At 36.8% G+C, this 16,976-nt stretch overlaps 3 protein-coding genes across 7 annotated transcripts in view; 1 reads left to right on the forward strand and 2 right to left on the reverse strand.

The window, feature by feature from the left end:
* Window positions 1–12,651, reverse strand: part of ift80 (intraflagellar transport 80 homolog (Chlamydomonas)) — a 39,739-nt gene extending 27,088 nt beyond the window's left edge. For 2 of the 5 annotated variants that reach the window (XR_012390502.1, XM_073923020.1), the window contains exons 1-5: window positions 12,412–12,650; window positions 12,256–12,332; window positions 9,605–9,826; window positions 2,211–2,321; window positions 1,056–1,124 (exon numbers count right to left, since the gene is read on the reverse strand). Coding sequence is in view for 2 of the 5 variants with exons in the window: in XM_073923020.1 (XP_073779121.1) it covers window positions 1,056–1,124; window positions 2,211–2,321; window positions 9,605–9,826; window positions 12,256–12,292 (439 nt within the window). In the remaining 3 variants the exon portion in view is untranslated. 5 annotated transcript variants of the gene reach the window in all.
* kpna4 (karyopherin alpha 4 (importin alpha 3)) overlaps window positions 1–16,976 on the reverse strand; it is a 408,827-nt gene that overhangs the window by 307,546 nt on the left and 84,305 nt on the right. The window lies entirely within an intron of this gene.
* The window catches only part of smc4 (structural maintenance of chromosomes 4), a 38,901-nt gene continuing 34,968 nt past the window's right edge, over window positions 13,044–16,976 (forward strand). Inside the window, exons 1-2 of the mRNA NM_173253.2 lie at window positions 13,044–13,242; window positions 14,172–14,307. Coding sequence (NP_775360.2) covers window positions 14,184–14,307 — 124 coding nt within the window. The 5' untranslated portion in view covers window positions 13,044–13,242; window positions 14,172–14,183. The remainder of the gene's footprint in view (window positions 13,243–14,171; window positions 14,308–16,976) is intronic.

Genomic DNA, 16,976 nt, shown 5'->3' on the forward strand with positions numbered 1-16,976 from the left:
AAATAAATACAAAGCACAGCATTTTAAATGATATTTATTATTTAAATTAATAATATATTTAATTAAATATATATCATATGGCAACAAGCAAGACGGCCGCTGGTTCGAGTTCTCCCTGTGTTGGCGTGGGTTTCCTCTAGGTGCTCCGGTTTCCCCCACAGTCCAAACACATAACTGATTAACTAAATTGGCCGTAATGTATGAGTGTGAATGAGTGTGTGTTTCCCAGTACTGGGTTGCAGCTGAAAGAGCATACGCTGGGTAAAACATATGCTGGAAAAGTTGGTGGTTCGTTCCGCTGTGGCGACCCCTGATGAAGTTGACTAAGCCAAATAAATGAATCAATAAATCATAAACATGCGAGGAAAAGTTTTCTGAAGCATCAAAAAAAAAAAACTGAAAATGAACGAGTCTCTATGTACCTCTTCTGGATATATAAATTGCGCTTCCTTTTTTTACAATAATTTTAAAAGAAATGTTTCTAGCAATACATTTTTTAAATATAAGCCAATATCTAGAAAACTTTTAAACTGAATTTAGGTCAGTGGTTGTTTTAAATTAAATAATACATTTTCCATAAGCCAAATTATGGCATAGTAGGATGTTCATTCATTCATTCATTCATTCATACATTCATTCATTTTCCTTCAGCTTAGTCCCTTTATTTATCAGGTATCATCACAGTAGTATGAATCGCATTATCCAGCATATGTTTTACATAGCGGTTGCCCTTTCAGCTGCAACCCAGTACTGGGAAACATCCACACACTCTTTCACATACACACTACGGCCAATTTAGCTAATCGATTCCCCTGTAGCGCATGTGTTTGGACTGTGGGGGAAACCAGAGCACCCTGAGGAAACCCACACCATGCAAACTCCACAAAGAAATGCCAAAAGGCCCAGCCAAGGCTCGAACCAGCGACCTTCTTGCTGTAAGGCGACGGTGCTAACCACTGTGCCACCATGACACTCATATTAAATTTAATATTTAAATAAAATAAACACTCAAAAAGGTAAATAATATTAATAATAAAAATGACGTGTGTGTTTACCTTGTTGAGCTAGAGTAGACCTCAGCATCCCACTCTTAGACCAGATCTTCAGTTGTCCGTCTTCACCAGCTGACACAAAATCATTAAATATTCTTGTAAACAATCTCTTTGTATTTCTCCTGAGTGTTTAAAATCAGCTTTACCCAACAGTAATAATGCAAAGTACTTTGAAAAAGCAGAATACTCTGCAAAGATAACATAACAAAGTTTAATTCACGGTGAACTGTTTGGATGGTTAAACTGCAGCTCTCTGGTAACTGCAGTTGGACACCCCTGGTCTAAAATATCTTAATTGTTGTTTTCCTAAGATGAACAAATATCTAACCGGTTTAAAAGGACATGAGGGCAAGTACTTAATGACACAATGATCATTTTGGAGGTGAACATGCCAATTTGTACATAACAGCCACACATATATCGTTGTATATAGTAATATACCTGTACATACACTTGTCAATTTGTATATTTGCATTCATTATTTACCTCTGATTTAAAATATATTCATTATCTGTTTTTGTCCTGTCTCTGTCATTGCAAAACCATTCTGAATCGAAACCATTATGAATCTTTTGTCTCAAATCAGTTGAGCAAGTATCAAATTGTATAATTAATCATGAATATTTTTGTCTTTTTAAGAAATCTCAATTGGATTCAGGTCAGGACTTTGACTAGGCCACTGCATCTAAACAGTTGAAGTCATAATTATTTGCCCTCCTGTGAATTTGCTAAATATTTCCCAAATGCTGTTGAACCGAGCGAGGATTTTTTTCCACAGTATTTCCTGTAATGTTTTTTCTTCTGGAAAATTAGAGGGAAAAGTACAGGTGGGTTAATAATTCAGGCCGGCTAATGAATCTGACTTCAACTCAATATATACTTAGCATTTTTGCTTTCACTACAATGTGTCAGTAGCAGGACAGGTGAAGCTGGAGAGAGAGAAGGACAAGATCAGGAAATATTCGCAAGCAGTGATTGAACTCAAAACACCTGAAGTACAATGATGCTACATCTCAGCGCACTACCGACAAGGCATTTTGCTTTTTATACATAGAAATAGCCCGCTCTGTGTGTCTGTTTTATTGGATCATTGATTTATTCTCTTTAAATCTGTGATGTGAAGAGATGACTGAAGTCTTTTGAAGGTGTATGTGGAACCTGTGATAAGAGCGGTCCCGTCATAATTCCAGCGTCCAGCCAGCACAGCTCCTCTATGGGCCTCCACACTCTTCTCAATACGACCTGATTTACTCACAAGGTGCAGTTTACCTACAATACACAACACACAATCTTCATCAGTCTACACACATGACTTCAGTGCTAAAGTAATTCATTTAAGTAAATTAAACAAAACTGCACTCATTGTTACACTGTAAAGGCCCACTCACACCAATAACTAATACTAGTATATTTTTTATTTCCAGGTCATTACTTCATCCTGTTTGAAGCTTTCCTGACAGGAGTAAAATAACATTTTTTACGTATATCGAGTTACGTATGAGTTATGTATATTTAGAAACATAGAATAAAGCAGTTTCAATGCACCTACAAATGACAAACAAGTACATTTTTGCACCAATCTTTCTTAATCTCTTTATTTATTGAAGATACACTAAAACACAAAGGGCCCTATCATACACCCGGCGCAGTGTGGCGCAAGGCCTGGCGCAGTAGTCTTTTGGTAGTTTCAGCTTGGTGCAAGAGTGGTTTTGAGGCGTTGCGCTGCGCTGCGCTGTTTAAATAGTAAATGCATTAGCGCTCATATGTGCGCTCATAGGCGTTCTGGTCTAAAAAGGAAGGCGTTCTGAGGTGGACCGCTGGTGCGTCGCTATTTGGAGAAACTATAATAGATTTTTCATTAGACCAAAACTAACCCGGTCTAAACTCCAGCGCAGAGTTGCGCCTCGCTTACACACTGCTTAATACACACAAGAGAGCAATAGACAAATATCTTTACATATGAAAAAATATAGATATTAAGGAAATATATAGGATATAATAAGAATAGATATAGGATATAAATATAAATGATTAAAATATTACAAAACATATTATTTTCTAGCCTACATAAATATGAAAAATCACTGCTTTCATGTCTTCTTCATCTCGGGAGGCTTTTTCAGTTCATTCATAACAATTTGCTTTAGTATAATGTTATTATTATTAGCAGTATTATTTATTATATCTATATTTATATTTGTTTTATTAAAAACAAGCTTAGATTTGCCCACCTGTCAGGTTTTAGACCATATGGGGCACAGCATGTGTATTAGGATATAACTCAGGTGTTTAAGCACACTTCATTATTATTGTTCATTTATTTGTTTGCTGGAAATTAGAACTAAATTTAGAAATAGTTTTGAAATGAATATTTGCGCTTAACAAACAAAAGTATTTATTTATAGACTAATTGATGTCTGTGCGTAAAGGTTTCCCTATCCAAGAGCGAAAGTGAAAGTAAATCCATTATCTCTCATTCTCACGCAGTAGATGCTCTGTTTAACAGTTTTCTGATAAATAACTGTGAACTGTTTGCTTGTGAAATGCTCATTTTTTCCACTTAGACTTACTTTGCGTCCTGTAAATAGTGAATGCGCTCTTGGCGTGACGCAGCTGGCTCTTAAAGGGAATGGGAGATGAGACTCTGATTGGTTTATTCTCAAAACACACCTATAACTCATTAAGAAAATAAACTCAACCCTTTTAGATCATCCGCCACGGCGCAAGGCAGATTTCCTGTCCTTAAATTAGCAAAAACGCGTTCTGACACGCCCTGAAAGCGTTTGCGCCCTGCGTTTTGCGCTCTGCACATGGACCGTCAAAATAGAGCCCAAAATAGCAGAACATTTAAAGGGATAGTTCACCCAAAAATGATGACTGGTCAGTGTAAAGTAATTTACAATATAATTCGCTTTAATCCACAGCTTTCACTTCTCAAGACCTCAGTGTGTCATCAGGAGCCACGGCTATTGATCTGGACTCATTTGTATGAGTTTATTTTTAATCTAATAAACCTGTCACCATTCACTGCCATTATATCAATCAGCAAAAACTATGGATTGAGCTCTAAATCTTTAATCTTCTACTGAAGAAGAAAAGTCTCCTACATCCTGGATGACCTGTGGGTAAGTAAACTAACAGGAAATGTTAATTTTTGGGTGAACTATCCCTTTAAACATAAGCCTTATTTAAAATAACATTAGACTGCGAAGAAAATGTTACACTGAATCATAGTTGTGTATTTGTGAAGTTTATTCATAAAACAAATTGTAGAGGATCACGTGCTTATGATTGCTTGCAGCCGGTCCCGCATTATTCAATTTATGATTGACCAATCAGACGATTCCTCAGCCACTATAAATACCATAAGTTTCATATGACAGCCATCTTCATTTTGAAGAATCCCCCCTTCCACCCCTACTTCTCCTCCTTTTCTAGATGGGTGGCACGGCGGCCCAGTGGTTAGCACTGTTGCCTCACAGCAAGAACGTCACTGGTTCTAGTCTTTACCAAGCCAGCCAACGTTTCTGTGTGGAGTTTACACGTTCTCCCCATACTCACATGGGTTTCCCCCGGGTTCCTCCCACCGTTCAAAAACATGCAACTTAAGTTAACTGACTAATCCAAATCAGCATCATAGACATGCTCCTAGTCAGTAGTTATCTCTTAAGAGTGATCACTATCTGTTCAATAGCTAAGTTCTCCAGATCTACCTGAGCTCAAACTCCCCTCTTGCCTTACAAATGGGAGGGAGCCTCGGGCTCGAGGATCTTATGAGCTCAGGGCTCTCTCCTGGGGCAGCATGCCAAACACGCTTTATAATCAATCATCAGCTAAGTGTGAACTCTTGAATATGGATATTTTCTAACATTCCTCAAAATATCTTCTTGTGTTTAACAAGAAAGAAACTGAGGAAGAGTAAAAAGTGAGTACATTTTCCTTATTGGGTGAACTGTCCCTTTAACTGGAAAATAAATGCAAGATGATTCTATTAACATAGACACTTGTTTTTTTTTTAATATAGATGTTATTAATATAGTTCCAACCATCAATTTATAAACTTCACAGTCATTTTTATATTGGAAAGTAAAGCATTTTTGTATACTGAGCATTTCAAATGAAAGCAGAATGACTAGATGCTTTATAATAGAAATTTGGAGGATCTTTCACTTATGAAAATACAGTCCTAACAACGTGTTTCTTTACCGTTTCTAAATATGACCAACAAATGTTTGCTTGGCATTTAGCTTCACCGTACAGAGCGGTTCACTTTTACGCATGACTTTTTTTATTTCTGTATTTACATTATTCAATTTTGTAGTCATCTTTGTTTGTATAGCTCTTTCACTAGACATCCTGTTTTAAAATAGCGTCACCAAAAAAAAGTGTGCTTTCATTGGCACAAAGAATCATGTTTCTGCAGGTTTCACCAAGACATTTTAAGACCTTTCTTTGAATGAAATTTCAGACTTACACGGCTAAAAGGCTACTCATTTGTTTCTAATGACCTAATTAAGATTTTTACTTACCCCGTTTAAAAATTCAGATTAGTTATTTCTTAACCACATATTTTACATATTGCATCAAACAAGCAAACAAAACCTAGTTGTACACACACTCACTAAAATAAATAAACACATAAATAAATAAAAACTATAATAAACTAAATGCACGCACATGCAACAGTCTATCCAGTGTCCTCAACCTATAAGGTCTATAAATGCATGGAGAACATTCAGTCACACTTTACATAAGATTTCATTTGCTGATGTCTTTACTAACAGGAACTAAGAGTGAATAATTATTCTAGAGCATTTATTAATCACAGTTCAACATTTACTAAAGCCTTATTAAAATCAAAATTCATTCTGGGGAATCAAAAGATTGATCTTAAATCTTGAAAAAGGGGTAAAATAGGTGCCCTTTAGGGCCTAAAATTCTGTTTTTGATATTTAAGACACTTGAGAAGTTTGGGCGATGGAGAAATGGTCGTGTCCAGCTGAGCCTGGTTTCTCTTTAGGGTCCCACTTTATATTAAGTGGCCTTAACTAATATGTACTTACATAGGAATTAATAGTTTACTATAATGTACTTATTGTGTAAATACATGCATTTACTGTGTACTTATGCTTGATTAAATACCAGTATGTAATTACATCTGTAATTAACTTTTGTAATTACATTTGTAAATACAATGTTGACCATCCCTTACACCTTAACCCACCCTTAAACCTACCCACACCACCAAACCTGTCCATAACAAAACCTCTATCCCAACTCAAGAGCACCACAAGTGTTCTCAAATACATTATGAACACAGTAAGTACATTGTATTTATTTTCTGATGGTAGTACATAGTAGTTAAGGCCACTTAATATAAAGTGGGACCCTCTTTAGTTTTTTTTCCCTTCACTTTGGTCAACTGGTAAAGTTTGTTCCTCTGTTCCACTGTCGCCACTGGTTTGCTTGGTTTGGGACTTGTGGAGCTGCACATTGATGGATTTCCTCTTCAGTGTTTGGACTTTCAGCTGTGAAAATTGAACCGCACTGAACTGAACTTCAGCTCTGAACACTGGACTGACACAGTTTCAGTCTACAAGAACTTCTATGTTAAGTTGATTTGACACAATCTACATTGTAAAAGCGCTAGAGAAATAAATTGGACTAAATTGAAATCAAGACCCTGTGAACACCCTGAATAAGAAAGTTAAAAAGTCAAAGCGTCTGCTGCTCAGATCAGAGCTGTGCTGGAGACAGACGGCAATCAGGCATGGAGACACTTATTGAGGACACTAGCCAAGCGTATACTTTGTGGCGGTGCATATTAAAAGAATCCTGAGGGCTCTGTGTAATTTGTGGTCGGCTAAAACTGCAAATCAGCATGTTGCTGCCCTGCGCCGTGCTATATTTAGTGCAGTCAACCCTAGAAAAGATGGTTACAAGTACACAAGCAGAACGTATTGTGCAAATGAGATGTATTGCCATGTGACCGGGTCCTCACAAATACAGTTTTCTGTACAGTAGCTGTCAACACCTCCGGCTTTCTCCAAGATTTGTCAGCAGAACTGCAGGCAGAGCTCGAAACTAAAGCTTTAGAGAGATAGTTCACCCAAAAATGAATAATATTTCAGACCTTTTCTTTCTTCTGTTCACAATTCACAGTCAGAATTATTCGCTGTCCTATATTATTAAATCTTTGTTTTCTTCATCAAATATTTCCCAAATGATGTTGAGCAGATTCAGGAATTGTTCACAGTATTTCCTCTAATATTTGTTCTTCTGAAGAAAGTCTTATTTGTTTTATTCGGCTAGAATAAAGGCAGTTTTTCATTTTTAAAATAATTTTAAGGTCAATATTATCAGCCACCTTCAGCAATATTAGTGTTGGATTGTCTCCAGAACAAACCACTGTTATACAATGACTTGCCTAATTACCCTAACTTTACCCTAATTAACTTAGTTATGCCATTTTATGTTAATTATATATAGCATAATGATTCTGAGCTGATATATAAACTAGATTATTTTTAGATTCAGGAATCAAGCTTAAAAAAACTCAAACAAGAATTGAAACAGGCAAAACGCACTAGTGTGTATTTGGCAATTAACATTAACTTTAAACATAAATATTTCATTCATTCATTTTCTTTTCAGCTTAGTCTCTATATTAATCAGGGGTCGCCACAGCTGAATGAACCGCCAACTTATCCAGCATATGTTTTACGCAGCGGATGCCCTTCACTCCCCATCACTGGGAAACATCCATACACACCCATTCACACTCATACACTACAGACAATTTAGAATACCCAATTCACCTGTACCACATGTTTTTGGACTGTGGGGGAAACCGGAGCACCCGGAGGAAACCCATGCGGACGCTGGGAAACATGCAAACTCCACACAGAAACGCCAACTGAGCCGAGGCTCGAACCAGCGACCTTCTTGCTGTGAGGCGACAGCACTACCTACTGCACCACTGCATCGCTCGACATAAATAATATATGAACAATTTATATAAACATATTCATTCATTCATCAGGGGTCACCACAGAGAAATGAATCACCAACTATTTCAGCATGTTTCACATATCCAGCTACAACCCAGTACTGGGAAACACCCATAAACACTCATTCACACACTCATACACTAGGGCCAATTTAGCCTACCCAATTCACCTGTACCGCATATGTTTAGACTGTGGGGGAAACCGGTGCACCCTGAGGAAACCCACACCAACACGGGGAAAACATGCAAACTCCACACAGAAATGCCAACTGATCCAGCTGGGACTGGAACCAGCGAACTTCTTACTGTGAAGTGACAGTGCTAACCACTGAGCCACCCTATATATATATATATATATATATATATATATATATATATATATATATTTGCATCTGAAATTGTCTTCAAAAATAAGCATTTGTCTCACCCTCCCTGTTTGTAGGTTCAGTGATTTCACTTTTATGGCAAAGAACAGGTTATTGTTATTGCCTTTAGAGTCAAATACCTGAACATAAACATAGGAGACTTAAAAAATACTCATTTTAGAAGACAATTTTAGATGTCAAGTGTCTTCAGAACACTTGAAATAGACAACCTGAGTCACATAGGATCATTCTTTGATTCTTTTTTTAATCGTTGGCTGCTAGTTGTTATTCACTGGCCCAGTGGAAGCAAGATTTAGCTTTAAATTCTCCATTTGTTGGCCAAAGACAAATGTATATGGCAAAGCAGGGTGAGTAAATGATGCCTTAAAGCACAGGTGTCAAACTCAGTTGCAAAAGGGCCGCAGCTCTGCACAGTTTAGTTCCAACCCTAATTAAACACACCTGATCAAACTAATTGAGTCCTTCAGGCTTGTTTGAAACCTACAGGTAAGTGTGTTGGAGCAGGGTTGGAACTAAACTGTGCAGGGCTTCGGCAATCCAGGAATTGAGTTTGACACCCCTGCCTTAAAGGGACAGTTCACTGAACTTAAAGAATGAATGGAAAAACAGACATTGCCATTAATAGGAGAAACTAAATATTTTGGAATCGGTGGCTGTTTTTTCCAGCATTCATTGATTCATTTTCCTTCAGCTTAGTCCCTTATTTATCAGGTATTGCCACAGTGGAACTTTTCTGGCATATATTTTTATGGAGCGGAAGCCCTTCCAGCCACAACCCAGTACTGGGAAACACCTATACACTCTCATAATCACACTCTACGGCCAATTTAGTTAATCAATTCCCCTATAGAGCATGTGTTTGGACTTTGGGGGAAACAGGAGCACCTGGAGAAAACCCATGTGAACACGGGGAGAACATTCAAACTCCACACAGAAATGCCAACTGGTCCAGCTGGGACTCAAACCAGAGACCTTCTTAACAGTGCTAACCACTGAGCCACCCTGTCCAGCGTTCTTCAGTACATTTTCCTTAGTGAACTCAATCAGATTTTAAAGGAGGATGAGTAAATGGTGACAGGGTTTTCATTTCTCGGTGAACTGTCCCTTTGAGAGGTTTGTTGCAATCAACAGAGAAGTGATCTAGGTGGAAAGGTTACCATCAGAGCTGGTGAGGGCAAAGATCTCCGCCGCGGCTTGTTTCTTTCCGCTCACAGTCTTGGGGAACCAGTGCAGATCAATTGGATAAATCTCATCCTGGAGTTTGACCACGACACTGGTGTCATTGCTGAGCAGGTTCCACTTGAGTATTTGGTGGTCATCGCTGCAGGAGTAAAGCTCATCTGCGCTGGTCCATCCCACACAACTGACCAGCTCTCTGTGTGCGCAGCTGTCAAGGTGGACACACAGATCCAACGATTCAAAATACCCATACAATGAACCCTTTTCACATTTCTTAGTTTCTTAGCAGCAGAAGTGGTCGTAGTTGGTTAACTCAGATGACAGTGAATGGGAGAGCACAACAAATCATTATTTTACAATCCTATTTACTTAAATAACGAAAGAAAAACTCCAGGATGGTGTTATCAAGACTTTCAGAAAGAGGAAAACAATAGCGTGAGACTGACAACGGCAGCCAGAGGAGAGAATAATGTTAGATTCACTGTCCTGCCACTATTGACGCTGCATTACACACACCTCACACAAGCGGCAATCTGTTTCTGTAATCTGATGCAAAGATAATATAATACATACATAAATACAGAAAAATGTTCATATAAATCAAAATATTAAAAACATTTAAGTATTTAAGACCATTAAACATGTCATAACAGTCTTGTGAAAAGGGTCTGTAGGGATTTTATAAATAATGTAATATATGCAAGCACAGAGTCTAAAGGTGATGATTTGAAAATGAACATTTGAAGCAGTGTTGCCGGGCAGCTTTTGATAATGATGTCATCACTGGGCAACAAATAAGGGCAACTAGATCAATATATAATTTTGTTGCACATTCCAATCTGCTTGTTAAAGGGGACTTACAGTATTATGCCCCTTTTTGCAAGTTGTAAAATAAGTCTGTGATGTCCACAGGGTGTGTGTGTGTGACGTTTCAGCTCAAAAACCACATGGATAATTTGAAACCACCAGTGATGGGAATAACAGTGCTATAAATAAACGGTGTACTTAGGGCAATACTTTAATCAGTAATGAGTAAACAAATGAATTACTGTTTCCACGTTAGGCCGTTAAAGTTACTGACATGTGCGTTACTATAGACTTTTTTCTTCGTTGATGCATGAAGGGCACCACAGCGACCAGTGTCTTCCAGTAGGGTACTTAGAACTTCCATTTATAGCGTTTCTCATTTTTGCGGACAATTTTGGTAAAAATCTGAGGATTTCTGTGGAATTATTTTAGGAGTATCATGACTAAAAAGGTAATATATGAAATAAAAATACTATCTTTTTAACTTTTATTCAATGTTTAAAATGTAAATCCAATTAGATTCACTTTATTTGGTATATAAAGCAAGTTTGTCATATATCTAGTAGAAGACAGAAAATATTACTGTACAAACCGCATTGTACATAAATCAGATTAACATTTTCATATTAGTCAATAATATTACTGAAATTAGTTTAAAAAACTGAATAAATATAGATTAGCACACATTTACTCAAGTAAATAAACAGAATAATGATGGGCTAAAAATCTGCGGTTATCAGCGGAATTCTCTTTTCCGGGTGGGCCTATCGATAACCCGCGAACAAAATGGTGACGGTTAGACACGCCCATGGGCGTCGCTGGACCTAATTTGGGGCTTGTGCCCCAGTAAAAACCGTTAGTGCCCCAGTAAATGCTTTGAGAAATGATTTATTTCATATGCAAAGTGTATTTATTTAGAGTGGTAATCCCGGAATAAAGACGTTAATCACAATCTGCAACCGAACTACCGCTGGTAAAAGCAATGTAGTTTAATTAAAAAGCAAACTGACGCATCTCTGCATGAAAACTATACCCGAGTGTGAGTGCCTCACACCGCTCCTGCTGGACCCTGTCTCTGAAGCATTGCTCTGCTCTTCGGTCATAACTGACTCACTCTTCACTTGTTCTAAATCTGTTTGAGTTTCTCTCGTCTGTTGAACACAAAGAAAGATATCTTGAGGAAAGCTGAAAACCTGTAACCATTGACTTCCACAGTATTTCTCTTTCCTACTGTGAAAGTCAATCAGTACATCAAGGTAGTTTCTTTTATATTTGCACATTCTGACTTAATAATATGATTTCAGTAGTAGTACTATTTGCAAACTGAAAATAGAGAAGTCATAGTATCAGCCAATGACTATTAAAGTAGAACATTGTTCACAGTCAATTAAATAGCGCTAATGTTCTTTTCAAGTCATTCTTGCATGCGATTTCAGGCTGAATATTTAAAGTACCGTGGTAAATATTATGGAAAGCTTTTCACAAGTTGTCACTGAAGGAATGTGCAAATATAAAACCCACTTTACATCAATAATAATGGTTACAGGTTTCTAACATACTTCAAAATATATTCATTTGTGTTCAACAGAGCAAAGTAAGTAATGAAGGTTTGGATCCACCTAAGGGGCAGTAAGTTTTCATTTTAGGCTGAACTATCTCTTTAAAAGCACTCAATTCACCATTATAATCACTGCACGAAAGTGGAAATCAGCTAATATTCCTGGACACTCTGGCATGATACATATGTTATCAACAATTTCATACTAAATGTATGTGTGTGTTGAAAAGTGGTATGAATATAACGCAGTAATTTAAAGGATATGTTTGGGCTCCTTCAGCAACGATGTTTTCAATCGCATCCTTCAGCGTCTCCTCTGGTGTTTTACTCTGGTAATGTCCCTGTTTATAAAAAGAAAAGATGAAAAAACAGAAAATTGACTAGTAGCAAGAACAGCGTATCGTTAGCATTAGCATGTACCGTGTTTACCTGACTGCTGAAGGCGTCGTTGCCACGGAAACGCGTTGTTACTACAGCGCTAACGAGCTCCAGACAAACTCATATTTGAAGCATTGGATAATGTAGATGCTGACCATAGTGATGAGGGGCACTTTCTGAGTACACTCTAGCCGCTTTATTACATCCCAAATCTCCTTTTAGTCGTTACAGATTTCTTAGTAGCAGCATACTAGAAAGATTACTGACGGTAAAACAACTCTGGCCCCACGTCTCGCGAGAACGAGTTCTATCTGGTCTGATATCCTACTTCTCGCGAGATTGAGAGCGATCTGCGCAATGAATGAAAACATAATAAACATTTAACTTTTATTTTTTATATTTATTTATTTTCACAGCGTATTACTTATCATATTTTCAGTGCTTAATTAAATAAAAAACAGCAGTTTGTGGTGAAAACGCTTTGTTTGTGTCATGTGGTGTTTTTCCCTTTCTAATACTTAAATAAAACATTGTTTGTATATTTATATTTATATCTTATTTCCTGATGCACACATTCGGAGTGCTTGCTTTCACCGAATTAGCTCAAATAAACCACAAACAGAACTCTCCGGTCACGTGACCTTAAGAGGGCGGACGCCTTCCCATGAAGCACCGCGCGGGCTACAACGGACTCGGGTTCGTGCTCTGAGTTTACGCGCCATTTATGAGTGAGATTTCAGTACAGGGAAGTAAACGAGCGCAGATCTACCCTCGTTTTACACCACAAACACTCAATATACGCACTTTTATTCAAAAGGAGAGCAAAAAGCGGAGTAAAATCGACGAGAAAGAGGGAAATCAGCGGAATCGAAGGTAAATGTTGACACTCGTGTGCATCGTCAAATGTAATGTCAGTTTGCTGTGTTTACTTCATATGACGTTACCGATCTCACAAACGCGATTTCTGCACATATAAAACATCGAAATACGATTAAACATCACATCAAATATTCATAAAAGATGATGTTTTCTCTTATTTGGTAGTTTGAACTAGTTTTAACCGGTTTCGTTGACTTTTCTTTCCACTATATTTAAATCAAACGTGAATTAATTATGATCCTGGAGGAAAACGGTTTATTAATTACGCTTTCCGCAGTTTCTACAAGTCCTCCTATGTCTATTTTTAATTTGTGAATCATTTCAGACAGCTGTTGGTTGCAAACATGATTGACACGTCGCTTTGAAAACAATAGTTTGTATGATCACATCATAACTACATTTTACATTTATATTTTTAAAACTCAGGTGACACATAAATCCATTTAGACATTGGTTTCTGTTTTATTTGCCCCTCACATGATTTAACTGTTTAATTGTAGTTTATTGGATAGCATGCAGCAGTTTACCATGGTTTTGTTTGCATTACTCTCGCCACAATGAGTGGTTACTGAACTCGTAATGGCGAGAGAAATATAAATAAAACCAAGCTGTCAGTAAAAAGTGTCCGAGTGAAGTTTTTCCCTCGTGACGTGTTCGGTGTTGTCATCATGTGTGGTTAACTCACAAACACGACGTTATAGTGAAGCTGTGCGGTTGTCAGCTCTGTTTTCCTTTGTGTGCGCGCTGAACTGCGACGTCACTTTAGTTCAGTCGCTTTTATCACGTTTATTTTTGCATATATCGTATCTTCATCTCTGTTTGTGGACATGTTTTACCCGAGAAGTGTGAACAAAGAAAAAGCCAGACTCCGCTGTATTCGTGCAGACGGATGTGGGGTTGACAAAGGCGAATGTGCTTTTCAGGTGCCGTGAATAATGCCTGTAAAAACAAGCAAGACGGCCGGTCGGAGAGCGGCGGAGGACTCGGATGAGGAGGTGAGCAAACCGCGCAAAGCACCGAGCACTGCCGTCCAGAGCAGCCCGCCGCCCGCCCTTAACGGTAAGAGAACCGGAGACACCCAGAAAGATTAATTGTAACACTTTGCAGTAGAGTAAAAGTGGTACATAGCATAAAAAAATTATGTTGTCGTTTTACTTACTATTAAGTGTTTCCAAACATGTTTGAGTGTCTTCTGTTGACACAAAGAGATTTACTGGAAAAAAACTGGCTGCTTTTTGTCTAAAGGACATTTTGCTTTGTTTTCAACAGAAGAAGGAAACTCATAAATGTTTAGAACCACTGGAGCGAATGTTGATTATAGTGATATTTCACACACACAAAATAAATTACTAACTTTTAAGCGCTTTCAAACGTGTTTAGGTGTCTTCTGTTGAACACAAAGGGGGATATGCTGGAAAAATTGAGGAAACGTTGGTTTAATAGTCAACAGACGAAAACTCCTAAACATTTAGAACTACTTGAGTAAATGGTAAGAATTGTCATGGAGAAAGTTTAACTGTAACACTTTACAGTAGGATTACATTGGTTAAAGTGATACTTCACACTAAAAATTTAATTATGTATTCATTTACTCACTTTTAAGCACTTTCGAACTTGAGTGTCTTCTGTTGAACACAAAGGGGGATATGCTGGGAAAGAATTGAGGGAAAGCTTGTTATTGTATTATTGGAACCACTGGAGTAAATAGTAAGAATTCTCATGAAGAAGGTATAACTGTAGCACTTTACTGTAGGGTAACATTATAGTGATAGTTTGCCTAAAAATAATTCTATGGTTATTATTTACTCACTTTCAGGGGTTTCCAAACACATTTGAGTATCTTTTGTTGAACACAACGGAAGCTTTTTGATAAAAGGAAGAATTAAACTAGTTTAGGACCATTGAAATAAATGAAGAAAGTTTATCTGTTACACTTTACAATAGGGTTGCATTGGTTAAAGCATTAACATTAAAAACAAAAAAAAATGCTGCCGTCATTTAAATTTTAAGTGCGTTCAAACATGTTTGAGTGTCTTCTGTTGAACACAAGGGAGAAATCTACTGGCGGGAGAGGATTTCCCTATTTATATTTGCAAGAATACTTTACTGGAGTTATATCATTAAGTAGAACATTCAAATGTACAAATATAAACCCAATTTTGCTAAAACAAAACTATGGCTGCTTCAACAGAAGAAACTCTTATACCCACTCCTATGTGAGTAAATGGTGAGAATTGTCATTGAGAAAGTTCAACTGTAGCACTTTACAGTAAGGTTACATTGGTTAAAGTGGGTCTGTGGTCATTTACTCACTTTTAAGTGCTTCCAAACATGAACTATTTCTTTAATGTAATGTGTTTACTAACAATACCAAACAGATCATTTATTACAGTGTTTATTCATCTTTGGTAATGAAAATAAAATAATTTAATGTTAGTTCATGTTAACTCGCAGTTCATTAACTAATGTGAAAAAGACGATTCACCCGAAAAATGCAAATGGTCATTTACTTAATTTTCTATACGTTTTTCTTCCTTACAAATGTAAAAAAAAAAAAAGATATTTGAAAGCAAATAGTAAATCTTTAACTAGTGACTTCCATGGTATGTGTTTTGAAATGTTACAGAAGTCAATGGTTACAGGTTTTTCAGCTTTTTTTTGTGTTCGACAGAATAAAAAAATTACAACGGCCTGAAACAATTAGAGTAAATAGTGAGTTAATGTTCATTTTTTAATGAACTCTTTAACAAGCACAAGTTTAGATTTTAAAAATGCAGGAGTAAATGTTGAAATATGAGTAATAATTTGGTGCAAGTATTTTCCAACATTATTGTCATGTTAGTTTCTCCTGGAACAGTTCTAGCTTTTTTTTTTATCACTGACTGAATTGAAAGATCTTACATGACCTTGTATTAGTATTGTTGGTATATGTATAATGCTTGTTTATTTAAAAAAACAACATATTTTATGATTTACTGATGATTTTAACTTGTGTACTGAACATTAATTGCTTATGTGGCCATAAACATAGCAAATGCTGCACTTGGCATTAAAAGATAAATAAATGTAATGTTAGTAGGTGCATTACCTACTGCAGTCATGTTGTAAGGGGTAACCACTTTCTGAGCTTCACTGTCTGATGAACACAAACCACACATCTCTGCTCTAGTGGGTTACTAGAGACATATGCTGGATTAACTGCGCTTCACTTTCAACATTAATGTTTTGTGAAATGAACTTCTGTTTGTTTGTGATTCTAGCTTTTTGGCAGATCTTTTGGTCAGTTAAGTCAGTTAGCCTAATTTAACCTAAAACTCTCTTCACTAACAGAACTGGCTTATCTGGATTCACATCTGGCTAGTCCATTAATGAAACTGATGATTCATTTTTTCAAACTGTTATATGGATTATTTTCATTGTAGTCTAAACTTTTCTTATAAGGAAAAAATGAGTTTTGATATCTAAGCTAATTTATAATTAGGTTATTTTTTTAAATAGCAAAAATACCGACTTTTCTACATTTTCAAGTGAAAATTCATCTTTGGCTTCACCGCATTATTACATTTCAACATCATCACATATGTCATGTAAAAAAAAAAGCAACACAATACATTCAATATCACATAAACATACACAACACAATTAACCTTACTCGTACTCAAAACCATGGCAGTTATTAAAATTAGCAGAAGATGCTACGCACAAATGTCATTCATTATACCAATGTT

Source organism: Danio rerio, chromosome 15 (assembly GCF_049306965.1).
Source record: "Danio rerio strain Tuebingen ecotype United States chromosome 15, GRCz12tu, whole genome shotgun sequence".
In the NCBI taxonomy this organism is placed as follows: Eukaryota; Metazoa; Chordata; class Actinopteri; order Cypriniformes; family Danionidae; genus Danio; species Danio rerio.